Below are 23,051 nucleotides of genomic sequence, written 5' to 3'. Positions count from 1 at the left end.
GTACAAATAGATTCTTGTGGATCTTTCTGGGATACAGATGTAATATTGGTATTGTTAGATCAGAGGTTATGCACAGTTTTAAAGCTCTTTGGGCATAGTTCCAAATCACTCTCTAGAATGGTTGGAAATGTCATAATTTTAAAAAAATCATCATACAAGTTCAGTAAGTTTTTACCACTTTTATATAGGTTAAAAAATGCACTCTATTATAGATAATGGCAGGCCTTTTTTTGTTTATAAGCAATGAGAAATAACTTTTTCTTTGAAAATAAAATGTATTTTATAGATAAAATATTATAGTTTTGTATATATTTCCCCTTCTCATCTCCATGTCCAAATCTCTGTTTTATCTATCTACCTGATTTTCTTATTTGAGCTCCAACATGTTACATTATACAGATCTCAATATATGAGAGTCAAGTCTCATTATAGCAGACCTTTCTAACCCTTTTCTTTAGAGGTAAAGACTCTTCCTCTCCTACTTTCAATTTTCCAAGCAGTTAAAAAAAAATATATATATACATATAGATACACACATATATAATATACATATTATATGTATATATATTCTTAATTCTTTTTTATTCACTTTACAAATGTCTGCCCTCTTTTTTCTCTTCTTACTTCTTCCCCCTTCTGGAGTTGTAAAGTAGGAGAGCATGGGGCAGAGGGGGAGGGCAATAATAATAAAATCCTAGAAACCCACATTGACTAGGTCCAAAAAGCATGTCACATTCTGTATATCTAGTGCACCATCTGTTTGTCAGGACATAGTTAGGATTCTAAGTTAAGAGTCTTCTGAAATTGTGATTTAATCACTGTTTATTAGAATTCTTAAATCTTTAAGAATTGTGTGTTTTGGGGGCAGCTGGGTAGCTCAGTGGATTGAGAACCAGGCCTAAAGACGGGAGGTCCTAGGTTCAAATGTGGCCTCAGCCACTTCCTAGCTGTGTGACCCTGGGCAAGTCACTTGGCCCCCATTGCCTAGCCCTTACCACTCTTCTGCCTTGGAGCCAATACACAGTATTGACTCCAAGGTGGAAGGTAAGGGTTTAAAAAAAAAAAAGAATTGTGTGTTTTACAGTTTTGTTTTAAAATGTAAATTATTTTCCTGGTTCTTTTTACTTTGCCTCTGACAAAGTGCAGTTCAGGTGACACCCTCTCCCTTTATTCCTTCCATGTTTGTATAGACTTCTAAGTTTGCCCCACATTTTGTGAGATATGTTATCACCTCTCTAACTCTTCCTTAGTGCAATCTTTTCCTCCACTTCTTTTCTTCTTTAAGATTAGCAAAATTTTTCTAGTTCTTGAAGTGCATTTGTCTTTCATCTGGAAGATGTTAATGTTTGTTGTCACATTCCTAGGAGTTTTTACTTTGGACTTTGTTTCAGGTGGTGACCAGTGAATTTCTTTCTATTTTTACTTTACCCTCTGGTTTTAAGATATCTGGATGTTTTTCTTTCATGATTTCTTGATATATCAAATTCAACCACCTTTTTTTGGGCAGTTTTAAAGTAGTTCAGTGACTCTTAAAGGATTTATTTTTTTTCTTAGCTGGTTATTTTTGTTATAAGATACTTCATATTTTCTTAAGTTTCTTCAGTGATTTTACTTTGTTTTGTTATTTCTGGTTGTCATATGGGCTCATGGACTTTTGTTTTGTCTTTTCCAATTTTCAAGGTGTCTGCTAATGGGTTAAAGTAAGATACTTTTCTGTGTTATGGGTTTTCATTTGCCCTGATCTCTTTGGATTTCCACTGTTATAAATGGAATGTCCTAGGCAAGTGGTGAGAAGCTCAAATAGAAAGCTCAAATCCCTGTGGGTAGCACACTGACTTAGAAAACCACATATTATTTAATTATTTTAATTAGAATATTTATTTCCATCTCTTTCTGGGGCTATTTTTGGTAATACACAGAATAGCTGATGACTCGAACAGGATTATTTTATATCTTGCTACTATGTAGATTTTATTGTTTCAGTTAATTTAGTTGACTCTTTAGTGTTCTCTAAGTAAGCCATTGTATCTTCTGCAAAAAACATTCATTTTCTTCCTTTTTTGTTTATATTTATTTCTTCAATTCTTTTTCTTGTTTATTGTTCTAACTATTATTATTATTATTATTAAACTATATAAAAAATAGTGTCGATAATGGACGTCTTTGCTTTACCCTTGATCTTACTAGAATGGTTTTTTCATTATATATAATTCTTATTCTTGGTAATATGTAGATAATGTTTACTCTGTTAAGGAAAAGCCCATTTATTCCTATGCTATTAAGTTTTTAAAAAATTTACAGAGATGGCTGTTATTTTTTTCAAAATCTTTTTAAAACTTTTTTTTACTATAGCCAGGCAATTTGGTTGTTTTTATTATTATATTTTGTTGTATATTATCTAATATATATTATTATCTAATATAATTATATGTGTATATATATATATATAATATATGTGTATAATTATATTAGATAATAATATATATTGGATTTCTATATTTATATCTTCTCCTAATATTGAACCAGCCATTCATTCTTGATAAGCATCTAATCCAATCATAATATGTAATCTTTTTAATATATTGCTGTAGTCCCTCAGATATATTTTATTTAATATTGTTATTTCAATATTCATCAAGACTATTGATCTATAGTTTATTTTCCCTCTACTTTTTCCTTTCCTGCTTTATGGATACTATCTTTGTATTATTAATTAATTAATTTGAAAGAATCCCTCCTTTTTTGTAAATAATTTAATTTCAGAATTTTTTTTCATGTTTGGTGTATTTAACATGTAAATCTGTCTATTTCTTCATTTTTTTTAGTTGCGAGTTCATTGATGGCTCATTTAATTTCTTTTTTGAGATGGAACTTTAAATAGTCATTTTTCTGTTAAAATTTAAGTATCTTATATTTTAAAATATCCATCTGTTTCATTTGTTATCAGTGTTGTTGGCAATTGGCCAAAATGATTTCTAATGATTTTCTTAATTTGTTCCTCACTTGTATATTCTCCCTTTTTATTTTTTTTTATAATTTGAAATTTGAAAATGAAGTAGTAACAAGGCTTATGTGATATTTGTTCCCCCATATTTGTATTCTAGTCTTATCATATGCCCTAATCATTAAAAAAATTATTCTCCTTGCTTTTCTCCTTTCTTCTCTGGTCTGTTCCTTTTGCTTTCCATTTTCTTTTCTCTCTCTAAAACTATCAAAACTAAATAAAACTTCTTCTACTTCCTTTGTGACTCTTAAATATATTAGAATTGTGAAGGAATTTTTTTCTCTAATTTTCTTACTAGACTGTAAGTATTTCATCATTAAGTTAGTCTCTTATCAATTACTTCTTGACCCATTTTCCAAGTAATTTGTTTTTGATAAAAGGTTCATTATTTTTCTCCTGTTTTTCAGTCTTTATATTTTATTCCAATATCTATTTGGTTCATTCTAATTTTTAGGGAACCTACTATAGGTTTCCTATCCCCTATTTTTTTTACTTTATTTTTGCTTTATTGAAAGATATTTTATTTTTCCAATTCCATGTAATAACAATTTTCAACATATTGTTTCCAAAATTATAAAGTCCACATTGCCTACCTCATTCACTTCCCTCCCCCTCTCAGACATGGTAAGCAGTTTGATCTGGGTTATACATGTATTGTCATACAAAAAATGCTTCTATATTGGTCATTGTTTTAAGGAAATAATCATCTAAAACCAAAATCCCAAAATAAAACCACAAATAAATGAATGTGAAAAATGGCATTGTGAAGATTGGATTTGGCCCTCCTCTGATTGTAACAATGAAAGTACTTAGCTCTTCCCTGATTGTGGAGATTTAAATTGTAACTCATGTCTATTTTTAGATTTTAATCCCCATAAGTGTAAATACCCTACCTAAAAGTTTAGTATAGAGATCTGCCTATTTTTAGATTCAATCGCAAAAAGTGCAAACATGGTACTTAAAAGTTAGATCTAATCACCCAAAGTGCAAATATCCCACTTAATCATGAAGTGGGAGTTCTGTGACCCACATGTGCAATAGTGGGTAATGAATCAGAATCAACTAACCACCTTCTGAGCAGTCCTAGAGCAGAGCATCAACTGTGATTGGTAGACTTGGAATTAGGGGAAGTGACTCAAGAGAAAATGCCTTTAAAAGAGAGAGTGCTACACAGAGTTTGGGGATTCTTGGAGCGGAGTTCAACTTGGACTTTTACTTCTGCTGAAGTTCAATTCTTTATGCTTTTGAGTTGAGGCTGGTGAAGAGGGGCAGAAGCATCTGCTGTTAGGTTGACACTTGGTGAGTGAAAAGCTGACTCTAAACTGCTGGATTTTTTCTGAAGAGACTTCCCCAGGTCCTGGGCTACAAGGGCCCAGACTATTGGTTTAGGACTAAACTCTCCCTTTTTGAGCCAGGGGCCAGAGATAAATTACTTAGTGTTGAGGCTAGATATCTTACCTTATCCTCTCTCTGATTTCTTGCTTCACTCTTTCTACATTTTGTAAATAAATTGTAAATAAAATCTTTTTGCAATTAATTAAATTCCTGGCAACTACACTCTTAAATAATCAAATCCAACCCTTTAAAAATTAACCTCTTTCCCCCTCTACTGTATCCTTTGATCTGTATCCTGACTCCCTATTCTATTTTCTACCAGTTATTTTTTTTGTTTGGCTCTTGGTTTACTTATAATTTCATATAATTTTTTACAAATACTCTTGTAATTTTTATGTCTAAATTATTTCTTCTATGAGGCTATATTTATAGTTGTTTTGAAGATATTATTTTGTTGATAAGTTTGTCTTTTGGACACCTTGATATGTAAAATTTATTAATAATTTTTGGTGTTCTTTGTCCTAGCTTTTACCTCTCTTGGTATATTAATATTTGCAGTATTGGTAGGCTTCAGTCTCTCTTCTAGCCTCCCTTAGGCATATCACTCATCAAGGGATTGTTGTGAATTTCTGTCTCCCATTGGTATCTCCACTTATTATACTGCTAAAGGATTCAGGCCAGTTCCCTTCTGCTTTGTGTTCCTTGGTGCAGAAGCCTATTCCCTCTTCTAGCCATCTGTGCCTTCTGACTAGATTTTTGTGTAGTCTTGGATAAGAGGGTGGTGTGTGAGGAAAGGTGATAATAATGTTTTAATTTGAGTGGGAAGAGACAAAATGCTTTGAGTCTCTAGAAACATTTCTTATTACTCATAATATTGATTATGTCTCTATGCTCTGAGGTCTCATATTGCCTTTGAGCAGTAACTCTTAGCAAGGCTGATCCATTTAAGGACGGGGGCAAATTATGAGGGAATCAACCATTTTTTCAGTGTCTTCATTAAATAATTCATTTACATTTTATTTTTAGTTCTTAATTCTCTCTTCCACCTCTTCTTTCCTGTTGAGAACAAGAAAAACAAAATCCATTAAAATATGTAGTCAAGCAAAACAAATTCTTTTGTTATTCCCCTGCCAAAAAAATGCTTCAGTTGTACTCTTGAATCCATCTCCTCTCTGAAAGTATAGCATGTTTCATCATGAGTCCCTTGAAACTGTAGTTGGCTCTGTTACGTTGATCTAAATTTCTAAGTCTTTCAAATTTGTCTTTATAGTATTATTGTTATTGTATAAATTGTCTTTCTGATTTATTCACTTTACTTTGCATAAGTCTTTCCAGGTTTTTCTTATATGCCCTTCATCATTTCTTATAGCAAATAGTATTTCATTGCATCCATATTTCATAACTTGTCCAGCCATTACACAACTGATGGGTATCCCCATAGTTTCCTTTTTTTTGTCACCATCAGAAGAGCTGCTTTAAATGCTCATAGGTATGGAATGAGTAGCAGTGTTGCTAGATCAAAGAATATGCACAATTTAATACCTTTTGGGGGCACTTAGAAAGCAGTTGTTTTCCAGAATCATTGGACCAGTTCATAGCTGCACCAGCCTTTCATTATTGTACTTGTTTTCCCAAAGCCTCTAAGAGTTATATTGGCAAACCTATATTGGCTGCTCCCCTCCCCCTCTCCATGTGAGCCCACCCCTCTGCCCAGCAGCCTACTTCCTCCCTTCCCTGTCTGGGGTAAGGGAGTGGCTCACATGCCAGTGAGGGTTGCAGTGTGGGCTCTCAGTCTCCAAAAGGTCCATCATCACTGACCTAGAGCATTTGTCATTTTCTTTTTTTTCTACTTTGACATATGATGAATATTGATTGATATTGCAGAATTGTTCAGTTTGTATTTGTCTAATTATTGGTGATTTAGAGCATTTTTTCCTATGGCTATTGATTGCTTGGATGTCTTCCTTTCAGAACTACCTGTGTGAATGTGTATATTCTTTGATCCAGCAATGCTTCCAGAGATATCACTCTTATTTTTATGAATTTAAATTAACAACTTTCTTTTCTTCCAAGTTCTTACTGACTGTCTTTCTCATCGCAGCCCTCTTTAGCTGCCCCACTTTTTCTAAGATCATTTCATGGTTTCACTTTCTCATGTGGTTGCTCTTCTTCCAATTCTGCACCAAATACTCTTTCTTCTTACTCAATTTGCTTGCTCTCTTCTTTTTCCAAGTCTACAATCAACTAGTCCGGTCTTCTGGTTAGGTATAAGGCACTTCAGTGAATGACAACTCATCTTTTTTTTTAAACTGTGGACTAACTGAATTATTGGCTAAAAAGAATAGGCATTTTCCATGAAAATTAAATTGATATCCCTTACTTCCTTTCTTCTTGACTTTTTAAAAGCAGTATTTGTTTTCTATTTGTATTCTATATTGCATGTTTAAAAGTTAGTACTTCCAAGACTTGTATTTGATTTATTAAGTGCTGAATATTTTAGTTTGACTTAAAGGGTGGCTATCTCTGGAGAATGTATAAAATTCAGATTGAATTGGAAATCCTGTTTGAATTCCTTAATTATAAATTTTGTTAATCATCCCATATATATGTATATATATATACATATATATGAACCAAACTCATAGCAGCAGCCAAACATTCTGGAAATCTTATAACCTACTAAATTTAATATGTTTAAACATAAACACCAAATTTAACACTATGGAATGATTTTGGTTTTTTTTTTTAACTTTTTGGACAACTCAGGTAAGTGACTTATTTAAATTTAATAAATGCCATATAGAAGATACTGCAATTTAAAGAAACACTTTAAATTCTAAAAACCAAATAAGGAAGAATTTCAAGCTAGAAAAATTGTTTCAGATGCCCCGTATATAGAATAAAATGCCTCTTTCACTCATTTTATTCTCTCCCTGCTCCTTTTTCTCCCAGTTCCTATGAAATTGATGTAGTTTAGTTTCTCTCTTTTTATCCCTCATCTCTTGATAGTAATTTTGGGTTTCATGTTGCTTAAAGTTGAGCTTAAAGGACTTCATTAGAGAACATAACAGTAAAAATAAATGACAATATAACTTTTAAATTTAGTAATTTAAAAACACTAGTCCCATAATTATCTAATATTTTGTAATATATATGAGTTCCATAATATGGTTTATTATACCCTCTAATTATAAATGAGGGGAAGAGCAAGATTTAGTTAAATTTCTTAATATCCAAAATCAATTCCCATTTTATCTTAATTTTTAAAGCAACAACAACCACGAAGAATTATTGCTTTATTTTTAAAATCTTTAATGGTATTATTTGCCTTTGAAGACTGTTAACATCCCCCACAACTTGTTCACTGTTTCATTCATGTATGAAAGGTACTTTGTTTTTAGCAAAATATATGTACTTTATACATTTGTGAAATAAAATTGTCTTCCAACTTAAAAAAAGTGAGCACAAGTAGCATTAGCACATTGAAATTTGTTTATTTACTAAGGTTATATTTGACAGCAGACTAAATAATTTTTAAGTTTTTAACTTATTTTCTTTTTCATATTTATATTTAGCAGTAATTCTGATAAATTTGTGCTGAAATAGACTCCAATTTTATGACTTATTATCTTGATATTTGCATTTCAAATCTTTGCAAGGACAAACTGAACATGGATAATTGATTAGAAAGGGAACATACTTATTTGATTATTTTTAGAAGATAACTGTACAAAATATCAGTGTACTTATATTCTAGCTAGAAGGAACATTCAGTAGTTATTTTCAGATAGTACTAGATATTCATACCATGTAGAATCTGATCAAGTTGTGATAGCAAAGAACTTGATATTGGACTCGAATCATGGTTTACTGCAGTTATGTACCTTTTATTCTAAACCTGTGGCTTAGGGGGCTATGATGGAGCTTTGTGCTCCCATCGTGCCTGCCTCCTTTGATGCTTGAATTTTTACTTAGGTATGGAATAGGGAGTGTGACTCAATGCTGGTATTGGCTGAGTACTATGCCTCCATGCTTAGATTTCTCCTTTAGAAATGGTAGCCAGAGATGAGCTTGCTATTGACTCTTTATATCACAATCCTCAAGTTCTGGTCTAGCTATTTCAAAATTAGGCTACTGTGTATCATACTTGAGTTTTCAGAAGTTTTCTTATTTGTGAACTCTAATATATTCATTAGATAGGTATTTTATTTTTGTCATGTAAACTTGGCCTATTTAGTTTAAATACTAAATTGTCACTACAGCTTATAATGCCTCTACATTTAGATTCACTAGTTACATAGGTAATATGTATAGGCCACTGATTATTTAATTTTATTTGGGGATATATAAATTATTTTTTATTATCTAAAAAGTGCTATTTAAACAAAAGCAGTTACTTAAACATTTATTTGAACTGTAATCCCATAATAAGGACAAGATTTTAATCAATCCTTGTTGAATTTTAGTTGCATGGAATATCAGATATGCTTTGCCAGTGATCTGTTGTTGGTGTGATGGCCTAATGGCAAATACAGTCTTTATGTAATTGAACATTTGAAAACCCCAAATAAGGAAGAGTCCTTTGAGTGCAACTCTAGAATTATAGCAGAGTAGAAATTGCATATGAAGTGCATGGCCTCTCTAATTTTTTTTTCCTATTTGGTCCTTTCCCTTCTCCCCTAAATTGTACAGCAACATTTTTCCATAGGTGCCACATATTTCACTGCTTACATGTTAAGCTGAGTTTTACCTACTCTTTTATGTAGGTGAGTACACAGAATATGAAGATGGGTGGGCTGCCTCGCACAACACCACCTACTCAGAAACCACCCAGCCCACCGATGTCAGGCAAAGGAACACTTGGGTGAGTATGTAATTTATAATTGCAAAACAGCATGTAGGTCAAGTGATATGTGAATACAAAACTAGTTATTTAAAAGTGATTTTCATTATGTGAGACTGAAGAAAAAAAAAATTCCTCCCTGATTTTTCCTGTCCTTTTTGTCATCTTTCTCAGAAAACAGATACTTATGAGAATGAAAGTATTCTTTGCTATCCTTTTTTAAACTGGAAGTAAAACACTAGCATAGATTTAGAGCTCATTAGATAAACTACATTGGAATTTTGATGGAAACTTTTTTCAGGCATTCATTTTAGATTTGTGGCGTCTTTCTCATCATACTGATTTGAACTTATGGTAGTTTAAAAAAACCCAACAAAACTTTGCTTAACTAATTTCTATGTCAACTTAAACTTATACACATATTGCATTCTGATTAGTTGTGAAAGTTGTACTATATATGAGTTTAGCAAAAATGGCCCATTCAGGGAGAAATTTGCCATTCTTCTACTTAGGGGTTCTTAACCTTTTTGGCAGTGAGGATCCCTTTGGTTAGTTGACCGAAGCCTATGCACTCTTTTTTAAAATTTCTAAAAATAAAATAGTGTTATAAAGCAAACCAGTTTTATTGGAATAGTTATCAAACTATTTAAAATAAAAGTTAAGAACTCCTTTTATTGCTATATATCATAATGAAAATTTGATTTACTGTGATAATATATTTATTGTGTTCTAATGAGTATAACAGAGCTTGGGAGGGAGACAACCAGGGTTATAATCCTAGCTCTGTTATACATTTTTAATTATTTGGCAGTCAGTGATTCAGTTTTTTCATCTGTAAAATGGGGGTATTATTTGACTTATTTGCTTTTTAGAGACATTCTGATGACAAATTGGATTTTTTTAAAATATGAAAAACCATAGGGTTTTGAAGTCTCAGATTGGCATTATGTATTGTGTTTAAAAATGACTAAGGTGCAATTCCATTTTTGGCCCCCTCACCAAAAAAAAACCCCGAATTAACTACTTTGTAACAGTTGAGAACAGATGATACTGTTGAGCTGAGAGATGAGGAAAGACGAACTGAGAAGAGAAAGAACTTAGATAAACAAAAGAGCAGGAAGAGAGTGTAATAAAGTAGGGAAAGTTTTTGTGGTCCCCTTTAGATAAATGAAAATAAAATCAAGGTTTAACCAGTACTAGTCAAGAAAGTAGTGTAAGATGGACAGGGGAACTCTAGTCACAGTAGAGGAGGATAGGGCTGAAGGGTAGAACCTGAAACTGAACTGCAGAGTGGGCTAGAGAAGGAAAACAATAGCTTTGTGAGTTCTAAAACATCATCCAGATGGGAGCAGCTCTCAGGAGAGGAGAAGATAGAGCCAGGGAAGGACAAGTGTTTCTAGAGCCAACAGTTCGGGGACCTGACTAGTTATTTATTAACTTCCCAGTTTCCTCAATATTTTTGCATCTTGCAAGCGATATTGTGAAGTGCAAAGAGCTCTTCTTTGTTTTTTGTTATATAATTTTGTTTTATATACATACACACACATATAAATCATTACACACTACTGTATTTGTTGTAACAGAGCAGAATTTATCCACTTCATACTTTAAGGAAAAATTGTATACATTAGTTTTTCTAAAATTCATTTTTTTTTTTTGCAGAAATTCTGAGAGGTAACTGTAACTGAAAGTTACAGACCTCCAAAGAGGCATTTGGTGACGTGCTTTGTTAGCACTGTCTTCTTGACCCAGGCAGTACTGTTTCTCCCCCCACTCCCAACTAACTACCCATTTTTTTCTTTGCCCATTCTTCCCTCTTTTTAATTTTGTTATCATTTCTCTGGCCCTTTTCTCCTTCCCTTAGATGAAACAAAGGCAGGCAATTCAATTAGTTTTCTGTTCCCATTTATCTTCAGCTAACTGGAAGTCAGTATAAGGGTTGAGAGAAAGATTGCCTTGTTGGACTAATGTAGGACCTGAAGTCATCCCTACTTGAAAAAGGTTTTGAAGAGTACACTTCTGTGTGGCAGTTTCTAAAGGACACAGCCATTATATCCTTTAACTTTTTGCTCTGTAATTTCTTCCCCTTTTCCAGTAACTTGTTTCTGAATCTACATGTTTCTGAATATTTGTAGCTAAATTAACTTACTTATTTTCTCATTATTGATATATTTATAATTTTGTAGGTAATGTCTTCATTTACAAGTGATTTTTCAGTTTGCAGTGCTAACACTTCAATTTCAGCCCCCCCCCATTTCCTCTTACTCTTTCTCAAATGAAAGAAAGAAAATATTTAAATGTAATCATTGTACTCAAAAACCTAAATGCAGTAGGTAAGTTGATACTTAAAAGGAAAACAGTAGTTTCTATGTAAAGTAAATAATTGTTTTAGTGATACTGTGCCCCAGATTGAGAAGGCGGCATGGTATCATAGAAAGGGTATTATTTCTTATATGGTTGTATACCTGTCTTCAAGAGAAAAGGGGGAGAGGAGTAGGAAGAAAAGAAACATAACATCCTAGGGTTTGACTTATTTGTAGCAGCTGGTTGGTTGGTAGACCCAATGGATTCATTTAAATAAAAGATGAATTAGAAAGAAGAGTATTAGTACCCCAGTGAGAGGGATTTTTTTTTAGGTCTCACATCTTAAAGATTCTAATTTTTTCTTTGTCACAATATCATCTATATTTCCCTCATATTATTTTGGAACTTGGGATATTTAAAAGAGAGGAGAGGTAATTAACTACTTTTATTTTTCCATCTCATCTGATTCTTATTTTGTGTCCACTAGCCCTACAATCTTTTTCTTTTATAGGGAATTTTGGGGGGAGAAACAGGAAAAGGTATGTTAACAGAATCTATCATGCCACCACTTTATTACCAACTCAGAGGAAATGAGGAAGAGTGTTAAGAAATGAGGGAAAATGTCTTAGAAAGAAAGGGTAAGGTGAACAATCAGTGGACAATGGTGAAAGGTAATAAAGGCAAATTAATTGTAAAAATAGAAGAGCAAAAGAAATATTAGGCATTAAAATTTTAATGTTTTTATGGATATAATTGAATATCACTTGGATATATTCCATTTCCTTGAAAAGAAAATGAGCAATATGGGAATTGGTTCCTTGACAACCCCCAGCATGGGAATCTTTGGATTCCAGAATTTAGTACTAATTCTACATTGACTTTTGAATAACTGTAGTATTAGAGTGTGGCATGACGAAAAACAACAACCTCTTATTTGGGGCTTTTATAAGAGCTTGATTTAATGTTTAGAAAGTGTTTCGAGTTTTCAATAAAAACAGGTACTAGAAGACATGGAAATAAGAAGTGGAGCAAGGTGAAGTGAGTACTCTTGTAAACTATGCCAAGTAAGCTGCTTAGCTGAGGGAAATGGAGATTGAAAAAGAAATAATATCAACTTTTTAAAAAGCATAAAACCATACCCATTTAAATTTCTACTAGGTGGGAGGCAAGGGATACCTGAAGAAGAGGTGATTGGATGATGTAAAAACACACATTTTCCTATTTAATTTCAAATGGTACTTCACTACTGGCAACTCTATCTTTGAATTTGTTATGCCTAAATTTGCCTAATTACACAATACATACGCTCTTCTTTTTGTAGGCGTCACTCCCCCTATCGCACACTGGAGCCAGTGCGTCCTCCAGTGGTACCAAATGATTACGTACCTAGCCCAACACGTAATATGGCTCCCTCGCAGCAGAGCCCTGTGAGGACAGCTTCTGTGAATCAAAGAAATCGAACTTACAGGTATTTTCTCTACCTCAGCACAAAATGTGATGGCCATAGTACCATACTCTGTTCAAATAACTTCAGTTAAACCTTTTTCATTCCAAAGCACCAAGTCCCCTTTCCTTACTCTATTCCCACTAAACCACATCTGCTCTCACCTTCCTCTTCTGATGCTCTGATACAACTTTGAGGAATCAGGAAGTCATATAAGAACAGATAATAAACTATCAACCTCTATAAAGTTTAAATGTACAGAGGGAAGCTCAGCTTAGGTGCCTTGAGAAAAGATTGTGAACCAAAAAGTTAAATGCTAAATTTTTTCAAGTTGTTTTTTGGTGGAACTTTACAGATGAAAAACCAAACTTGTTAAAAATGTAAGTATGGGCTATCGCACCAAGACATAATTGTGTATTAAAGTTAATCAAACATAAATATCTTAAAGAAATATATTTTCATTGTAAATGAAAATTTTTTGGGAAAGATTAATTATATTATAGCATAATAAAGCTAATGTATCTACCTACATGTTTATAAAATTGAGTCCTATTGTCAATCTAAACATTGTCAGATTTTTTTTTTATATGAACTTTTAAAACAGTCGTAGGAATAATGAATTTGTCTTGAACCTAGATTCCACTCTCCTCCCTTTCCTGTATTTATAAAACTACATCATTGATGTTGCTATAAAGATTGAAGAGGAGGGTTCTTATGTCTTTTTTTCTTTGGTAGTAGGTCTATATGTTTTAGAAACTTTTAACTTATATTCTGGGGAATTCTGATTAACTATTGCTTTACATCAATATTAATGTTTTGGTGGGTTTGATTTCTTTAGCAGCAGTGGTAGTAGTGGAGGGAGTCATCCGAGTAGCCGGAGCAGCAGTCGAGAAAACAGTGGAAGTGGTAGTGTGGGGGTTCCTATAGCTGTCCCTACTCCATCTCCTCCCAGTGTCTTTCCAGGTAAACCCAGAATTAATTTGTATTTCTTCCTCTTTGAAGCCTAATTACTCTCTTATTCAGGATGATTTACTAGGTCTGAATAAATACTGGAAAAAAAATTTTGGGGGAAAAATGAACCAAGTGGTACTGATATGACTAAAATTTTTTTCCCTTATTGCTGTGCTTTTGGGCATCTGGTGTTAATGGTTAGGAAGTGCCCTTCTTCTTCTAACCACGGTGCCAATGAGACTAAGACTTTAGGCATCATGTCTGTATAGGGTACCTCTACTCTCTCTTTCATGGTTATAGATGAATCTGTTATCAGAGTTATTTATCTTGGAAACGAATGGCATTGGGCACAATGGTGACTGGGTGAGTTTGTGAGGTTAGGTCGGTGCAAATATATTATTTACTGAGAAAAACAAAATCAAATTCCAAGTTCATGGTCTACTGACAGTTGAGTCATCACAGCATAGATAAGAAGACACTTTTGATTGTTGGTTTCTTTGACCTGTGAAATTGAACATTTTATGAGATGTTCTCCATTTTCTCTGAGACAAAAAAATGTGCCACTAGGATTTTCCTCCTTCCCTTCTCTCCCCCTTTCCCTGCTTCCTTCCTCTTCCCTTTTCTTCCCTTCTTTCCTCTCTTCCCTCCTCCTGGTCCCCTTCATCAGCTAGAGTACTCCTTCCCTGAACTGCCTTATATTCATTTTGTGAAAGTTATATAATTATCACATATATTTCAAATTTCATGGAACAAAAGCATGATGATTGGGTACTAGAGGCAAACATTTAGTCAGTAAGTATTTATTAATCACCTATTATATCCCAAACATAGTGCTAAACACAGGGGATACAAAAAGAATCAAAAGATAGTCCCTGTCCTCAGGAAGTTCACAGTCTTAATGGGAAAGAAAAGCAAACAAATAAGTGTGACCAAATGACATTCAGGACAAATAGGAGATCATTAATAAGAGAAAGAATTAAAGATGCTAGGGAAGGTTTCCTGTGGAAGATGGGATTTCAATTTAGACTTAAAGGAAGCCAGAGAGGTCAGTAGCAGAGCAGAAGAGGCAGAGCATTCCAGACATGAGGGAGAGTCAGAGAAAATGCTCAGAGTCCAGAGATGGAGAGTCTTGTTTAAGAAATAGCCAAGAGGCCACTTTCACCAGATCAAAGAGTACATATTGGAAAGTCATGTTTAAGATGACTAGATGAGTAGGAGAAGGCCAAGTTATGAAGGGCTTTGAATGGTAATCAGAGTGTTTTTGTATTTGATGCAGAGGTAATAGGGAGCCACTGGAGTTAACTGATATTGGGATGATATTGTTGGGCCATTTAGTGTAGTTTATTGTGTTAATATAATATAGAGTCAGAATTAGAAGAATTTCATGGTTTTTAAAAACTTGGCATTATATATATATATATATGTATGCATACATATATATATATATATTCTTTTTTTCTACTCTGTTCAGATAAATGTTATTTGTTTTCAGCTTCTGTAACTGATAAAAAAAATCTATCCTAACCCTATCCCCGTTCCTGCCCTTCCCCCTCATTTCTCTCCCCACCTTCTCTTTTTCTCCTTCTCTGTCCCCCTCTATCTTTTTCTGTTTTTCAAGTAAAAAAGGGCATTAAATTATTTATTTTCTTTAAGGATTTATAAGTCTGTATCAATACCCTAAGCATGTTAACTTATTTGCTGCATATGTAACAATTCTTTAACATGAACTGCTTCTTTTCCAACCTTTGCATTCATTTGGTTAGCATTAAGGCCTGAATGCCTAACACTAACAACTCAAAAGACATTTTTTTTTCTAATCCTGGCTACTGTGATGGCGTTATTAATGCTCCCTCTTCCTCCTCTTTCTGCCCAGCCCCTGCTGGCTCAGCTGGCCCTCCTCCCCTCCCTGCCACTTCTGCCCCTGCCCCTGCCCCTCTGGCTCCTGCTACTGTCCCCCCTTCCACTGCCCCAGATGGTGCTGCTGCGGGAGCTCAGCCCCTTGCTGATGGCTTCACTTCTCCAACTCCCTCTGTTGTTTCTTCCACTCCACCTACAGGTGAGTGTGCTCTTTCATGGGCAGATGAACCCTGATTTTAGGCTGCTGTTACTTTGAAGGTATAATACTCTGTTGGGTTTTGAAATTGGCTAGAGATTGAGAAGTAAAAATCAATTTTCTCGTGGAGGGTTAGCAGTTTATTAAATAACAATGCTAAACAAATACATTAACAAGTAGCTAGTAACATTAAAAATACTGAAGTGAATATAGCTTGAAATTATGTTTTTTCTTTTCTTAACATATATGGTAGTTTGTATCATTAAACCAGAGGATTTTAATGTGTGATACTTTGGATTATGTAAATCTAAAATTCAGAAAAGTGTTGTATGTATGTGTAGGTGGTCTTGGAATCCTTTTTTACTTTGAGCTTAACCTTCTAATTAGTCTTGGTTTCTTAGAATATAGCCTAAAATATTCCAGTAATTATAAATGATACTGAGCAGTTCAATCTAAATGTATCTTTTAAAGAATTAATACACTTACACACTAGAATTTTTTGTTGTGGATATTGCAATGTCAGAACTGGGTCATAATATGAACAAAGAAGATTTTTAAATGAGGGATCTATCATCTATCTATCTATCTATCTATCTATCTATCTATCTATCTATCTATCTATCTATCTATCTTCTATCTAAAATACATCCTATTTTCCATTTTAGGTCTTTTTGTTGTTATTGTTTAAAAATTTTAAAAATTTCTGTTCCTAACTCTCCTCTCCTTCCACTCTCCATCCACTGAGAAAGTAAGAAAGAAATACAACACCCATTTTATATATGAAGTGATGCAAAGTATATTCTTAGCCATGTTGGCCGACCCCCTTCCCCAAAAGCAAGAAAAATAAAGAGGAAAAAATACACATCAGTCCACACTGTTCATCAATTCTTTCTTTGAAGATGGATAGTATTTTTCATTATGAATCCTTTGCAATTGTTGTAGATCATTGTACTGATACGGTGTGCTAACTCTTCCATAATTGATTGTCTTTACAGTATTGCCATTACTGTGTATGTTGTTCTCCTGGTTTTGCTCATTTTACTTTGCATCAGTTCATACAAATCTTCTGAGGTTTTTCTTAAATGATTCCCTTCATTTTGTCTTCTAGCATAAGTAATATGACTGTGACAGAATACTATAACTGCTTTGCCATTTCCTAGTTGATGGCCATTGTTTCAGTTTCCAATTCTTTGCCACCACAAATAGTTACTTTACATACCCCCCCCAGATATTCTTTTGCTTTTTATTTGATCTCTTTGGGATGTAGATGTAGTACCAGTGTTGGTGAGTCAAATTGTTTGCCACAACTAATGGACTAGTGTATAACTCCACCAGCAGTGTGTTAGTATTTTTGCAACATCCCTGCAGTGTTTGTCTTTTTTTTTTTGGTCATCTTAGCCAGTCTGATGAGGGCAAGGTGATACCTCAAAGTTCTTTTGATTTTTATTTCTCTATTTATTAGTATTCACTGGAGGTTTTTAGGCAAAGACTGAATCAGCAGTTCTTAAAGTTTTTTTTTTTTGCCTAGAATACCTTTTTCACTCTTAAAAGTTACAGAAGACCCCAAAGAACTTTTGTTTATTGAGTTATATCTTTGGTTATTACTGTATGAGAAATTAAAACTAACAAGTTTTAAAAATATTTATTAATGCATTTAAAATAATAATAAACATGTTAACATATGACATTAAAAATACTGTTTTTCAAAATAAAATGAAAATTGTGAGAAGAATGGCATTTCTTTACAAAATTGTATAAATCTCTTTAATAGAAGACAGCTAGATTTCTCTGATACCTGTCTCTGAATTCAATCTGTTGTACTCTATTGTTTTGGTTTCAATATAGGAAGACAGATAGGTCTCATTCAGGTAGGTAGTTTGAAAAGGGGAGGATTTAGTAGGCAAATAGTATCTTAATATTATTATGAAATTATTTTTGACTGTCCATACATCCTATAAAGGTCTCAGGAGTCCTAAGGGGGTCTCAGATTCATACTTTGGAAACCTCTAGGCTATATAAGTCACTTGCCAGGTATCTTATAGAAAGAACTATTGTTCTGGTGCTTTTTTGAATAGCTACCCTTTGAGGTTCCTTCCAACTATGATATTCTGGGATGCTAGTTAAATTGGTGATTTAAAGTTAAAAACTATTGTTAACAATATAAAAAGGACTTAATTTCATTTGTAAGGGGAGAAACATGGTACAAAGAGAAGTGTAAATTTATTGTTCCTCATAGAAAGTTCTGAACATTGTCTGGAAAAAATGTTTATATAATGTTCTATTCTCTCTTAGACTGTCCCTATTTAAAAAAAAAAGATGAAATAGGAAATGAAATTTCCAGTCGGCTTTAGCTGATAAAAACTTAGTGTAGAATAGATCTCTTTGATGTCAATGATGGCTTTATTTAGTTTAGTATTGTTGATTTGATATATCATGCAGCATGTGTATGTGTGCATGCCTGTGTGTGCATGTCTGTGTGTGTGTGTTTCTGTGCCTTGGAGTTTCTTAGTTTTAATCAAAGGTGGATCTTTGACATAGAGAAATGGAAGGGGTGTCAGAGAAACATGTGGGAGGCTGCTTGATGTAGTGGTATAAAGTGTTAGAGTTACAGGGCTTGAATCCTGGTTTATCCATGACTTTGTATGGTCTTGGACCAGCCACTTTACTCTTTAGGTTCAAGTTTGCAAATCTGTAAAATGAAAAGGTTAGATTGAGTGGCCTCATAAAAATTTCTTGTAGGTCTATAAGACTCTTATAAGGTCATCTCTTTAGAACGGGAAGGGATCTCAGAGTCTATGTAATCTAACCTCTCATTTTACAGCTGAGGGAGTTTTGGCCTACTATGTGACTTGCCCAGGGTGACAAAGACAATAAATGGCAGAGGAAGGATTTGAAAAGAAGTACTTGAACTTCAGACTTAGTTTCTTTTCATTAGATGTGAATATATTTTGTTCCCAGTTACTTTTCATTGGAATTTCTTAGATCTTTAATAATGCTCTAACAAAATAATTTAGCCCTACTGATTAATTGTTTAATTAAATAATAAAGATCTTTTGATTTTTATTTTATGATCTCATTTTAGGTTGGGTTTTTTTTTCCCTGAAGTGTATCTTACTCTACTTTTTCTCCTAACAGATCATAATTTTGTTCCTCTGGAAACCTCATTAAATTAGCTACAATATTTAGTTCCTGTTCCTCTTGGATTTTAAGCTATAGATTTCATAAATTTCCAATTTGTTCCTTTGCACATTTGCAAACTTAGTTGATGACTATAACCTTGAAATGGTGTGTGTGGGATAAGAACATATATACCTGATATAATATATAACTTACTAAACTATTCAGGAAAAGATTTATTAATATAGCTGCTATTTTACTTATCTGCTTTTCTAATTTGATAATGGAAATAGTGTAATTAGTTTGCTATTTATTATTACAAGGCAACTTGCATTCAGCTTGATGGCATTTGAACCCTTTAAATATTAAGCCCTTTTGAATACTGTTATTAAAACTGCCCTTCTTTAAGTAGATTTTTTATTAAAAATAATTTAAATTTAGTCAAGGCTTTTAGCATTTTCTTTTGAATGACAGATTACTGTTCACCCCCAAACCAGGTCATCCTGTTCAGTTCTACAGCATGAACAGACCTGCTTCTCGGCACACTCCCCCAACAATAGGAGGCTCTCTGCCCTATAGACGTCCTCCATCCATAACCTCACAGACAAGCCTTCAGAACCAGGTGAATGGAGGACCCTTTTATAGCCAGAACCCAGGTAAGAATAATCTTAATCAAACGTTTTTTAAGATTTAGCTTAAGAAACCATCAACCACTTATTATATTCTTCTGTTCTTTTAAATAGTTATTGTTTATATTGAAAAATAGATTAAAATATTGGAATACCTTGCTTTAAGCAATAGTTGTGTTCTTGAAATGTTATGTGGTAGTACATTTGATGAAAATCAAAATGTTTTAAGCAATTTCCATTAATTTTCACAGTCACATGTGGACAACTATATGTGAGCAACTAGCTATGAATACCAACTGTATAAATACGGTTTATTGGTAAAATAAAACTTAGAAGAAAGTTAATTTGATACACATTTAATACTATTCATTAGTAGTAGTTTTTTTCTGGATAACTAGGCATAATAGTAAGCAACTCATATCACTGACAACTTCCTCCTGAGTGGAGCCTGAGATCTGAGGTAGCTGACTGATTTTAGCAAGGCTTTCTGTCCCATTTTCTTCCAGGGTGGCCACAGGACCACAATACATCTTCTAGTTCCCATTCTGTAACATACTATTATGTTAACTTGAAATTCTCAGAACATTTGAGTTATGGATGGCCAAACAGCAAAATCTATGGGTTTCTAGAAGTACCTCAGAGCAGATTTGATTTTTGTTCGGCTTAATTATTCTTTTTAAATCTTTTTTTTTTTTTTTACTCTATCTGGAGGACTCAGGGTAAAGAAAGAGGGAGATGGGCTGTAACCATAGACAGTCTCTTGAACTTGCCTGTGGAGGGTTAGGATTTAAGAGAAGACTCCTCTTCTCCAAAATTTCTTACCTACAAATTAGAGATTAATTTAAATGAAAAAGCAGCCACCTGTGGGAAGATTAAGGCGTCTGATAACAGGTGAAGGGGCTGAGAGTGGGAGGGTAGTAGAAATAATGGTATGAAGAAGAGAGGGGCTATGGTACATTTATACTTTAATGTGGAGTGGGAGAATAATTCTAGACATTCTTAAATTAAGAGGCTGTAAACTAAAAGGTAATTGAACTTACATGAAAGAAAATTACAAGTTTTGGTTACTTTGGACATTTGATAAATTATTCCTCTCTGTAGAGGGATAGTTGGAGGTGCAGGATGTTGCATGTATTGCCAGACTTGGACTTGTTGATTAGTCTTGCTGAACTGTTTTCATTTGTGATAAGGACAGGTTCTTTGGTATAAGGATAGAATTCAGAAAAGGTCTGTGACATAAAAAAGCCTTCAAGAAATTTTTTTTAAAGGTGAGGTTTAGGAAGGGTAGTATATTAGGAAGATATATGTGGGTGGAGAGATAATAGCATCCTAGAATGTAGAGGAAGCTATATCCCCCGTTTGGAATTTAGTGGGGCTTCATCTGGCCTAGGGATCTATAGAAATACCCCTTTAATCTTGGGAAGATCCAGAGCTAAGTGGAAAGCAGCACCTACAATGCCAAAACTAGTGGAATGAAAATGACTTTAGATAAAAATCAACCTAGGTACCCCCCAGAGTCCCTGGTGGTGGGAGCCCAGAATGCAGGAGAGCTATGGGGAGCTCTAAGAAGATTCTGGTGTAGCAGCATGAGCCCAGAGCCTAGAGAAAGACACTGCATCCATGTTGGCAAAGACATGGCACCCATAGCACAAATAGGGCTGCTACTTTCCCTCTCCACAGCAACTGAGGACATTTTTCACATGACCCGCCCCTCTGTCAAGCAGCCCAATGCGAACACTTCCTCTCTCCACTCTCTGGGGTAATGCAGGGAACTCACAGGCAGCTTGAAGTTGTAGTTTGAGTACATGATCTCTAAAAAATTCGCCAGTGCTGCACTAGAAAAAGGCTAGCCTGAGGTGTCTCTGAAGACCTTGGAGGAATTTGGCACAGGAGTGGTCCTGGATCCCAGCATCAGAGAAGGACCCCAGAAGAGTCAAGTGTAGGAGAGATCCTGTATTCCTATGGCAAGAGAACCCCCTATAGTCCCAGGCAGAGCCTGGCACTGGAGTGACTTCAGAGTCCTTTGATGGACAGGCTTGGTTTTGGCCACCATACTCAGATTTAGGCAGATCCTGCCCATACCATTTACTTGGTAAGCTTAGTAGCAGGGCCCCCACCCCAATACCTTTCTTTACTGATTTTCCACCCTTCCCCAGCTTAGATCCTCAATTTACTGAGCAAACCAAGTAAATTTGTAATAGCATGAGATAATACCTTGGTTTGAAAGATTTTTGGCATAAAACCTGAGGAAAATAGGGACCATACACATCTTGGAAAAAAAAAAACAAACAAACCTGTTCTGGTTATAAGGATTATAGAAATACCTGGAATAAATAAAACAAGATGCACAAAATGCTCTGACTAGGAAAGAAAGAATAACAAGAAGAAATTATATCTTAGAACAGATGGTAGATAACTACACCCAAGAACTAACTGTCCTGAAAATGAGAATGGTACTCCTGAAGGAACTCTACTGAAGGCTGCTGAAAGCATCAATAAATATTAAAACAAAATCATAAAAAAATAAAAATCTAATTTATATAAAAAGCAGCCTGCTTGGAAGACAATAATCTAAGAATTATTGAACCCTTCAATTTCAGTTAAATTCAGTAAATATTTTTAATTGCTTACTATAACTCCAGTGGCCTTGTGCTCATTGTTGGGGATACAAATAAATATTTTCCCATGTTTCCATGATTCATTTTCTTTCCCTCCCCAGTCCCAGATTCAATAAGCACTTCCACTGGGTTCCCCTTTTAGATTCTGCTCTATTCCTTTTCATTCTGTTCCTTCTCACCAGTATTTTGCTTTTTATCACTCCCTCCTTCCCTATCCCACCAGTTACCACCCCCTTCCCTTGTCTTATTCCCCTTCTACTTCTCTTTAGTGTAAGATAAAATTTTATACCCCATGAGTATATTTGCTTTCCCCTCTCTGAGCCAGTTATGATGAGGGTAAAGTTTAAGCATTACCCATCACCACCCTTATCCTCCCCTCTCTATAATTATTTTTCACACATCTTTATGTTATATAATTTACCCCATTCTATCTCTCCCTTCCTTTTTCTCTCAATGCAATCCTCTCTTTCACCCCTTGATTTTTTAACATACATATCATATCATTTAATATAATCATATTTACACACACATCATCATATATCATCAAATATAGCTCATGTTAATCAGCTTACTTCTCCACCCTCTTTCTAAGTATATTCCTTCTATCTTCTTTACTACTAAGAGTAATTTTTCAGAATTGTAGATATCCTCTTTCCATGTAGAAATATATGCATTTTGACCTTAATGAGTTCCTTAAATTTTCTCCTTATTTGCCTTTTTAGGCTTCTCTTGGATCTTGTGGTTTGGACTTCA

At 34.1% G+C, this 23,051-nt stretch overlaps 1 protein-coding gene across 19 annotated transcripts in view; it reads left to right on the top strand.

Moving 5' to 3' along the window:
- Positions 1-23,051, top strand: part of ABI2 (abl interactor 2) — a 130,463-nt gene that overhangs the window by 62,110 nt on the left and 45,302 nt on the right. For 6 of the 19 annotated variants that reach the window (XM_016425168.2, XM_056808228.1, XM_007501897.3 and 3 more), the window contains 5 exons: positions 9,106-9,203; positions 12,808-12,954; positions 13,769-13,893; positions 15,755-15,937; positions 19,549-19,707. In XM_016425168.2, the coding sequence (XP_016280654.2) occupies positions 9,106-9,203; positions 12,808-12,954; positions 13,769-13,893; positions 15,755-15,937; positions 19,549-19,707 (712 nt within the window). The remainder of the gene's footprint in view (positions 1-9,105; positions 9,204-12,807; positions 12,955-13,768; positions 13,894-15,754; positions 15,938-19,548; positions 19,708-23,051) is intronic. The other 13 variants (XM_007501901.3, XM_016425171.2, XM_056808235.1 and 10 more) reach the window with 3 other exon arrangements.

The sequence above is a fragment of the Monodelphis domestica genome, chromosome 8 (genome assembly GCF_027887165.1).
Source record: "Monodelphis domestica isolate mMonDom1 chromosome 8, mMonDom1.pri, whole genome shotgun sequence".
Lineage (NCBI taxonomy): Eukaryota > Metazoa > Chordata > Mammalia > Didelphimorphia > Didelphidae > Monodelphis > Monodelphis domestica.
Note: the sequence above shows the minus strand (reverse complement) of the source record. Positions and strands in the feature narration are given on the sequence as shown.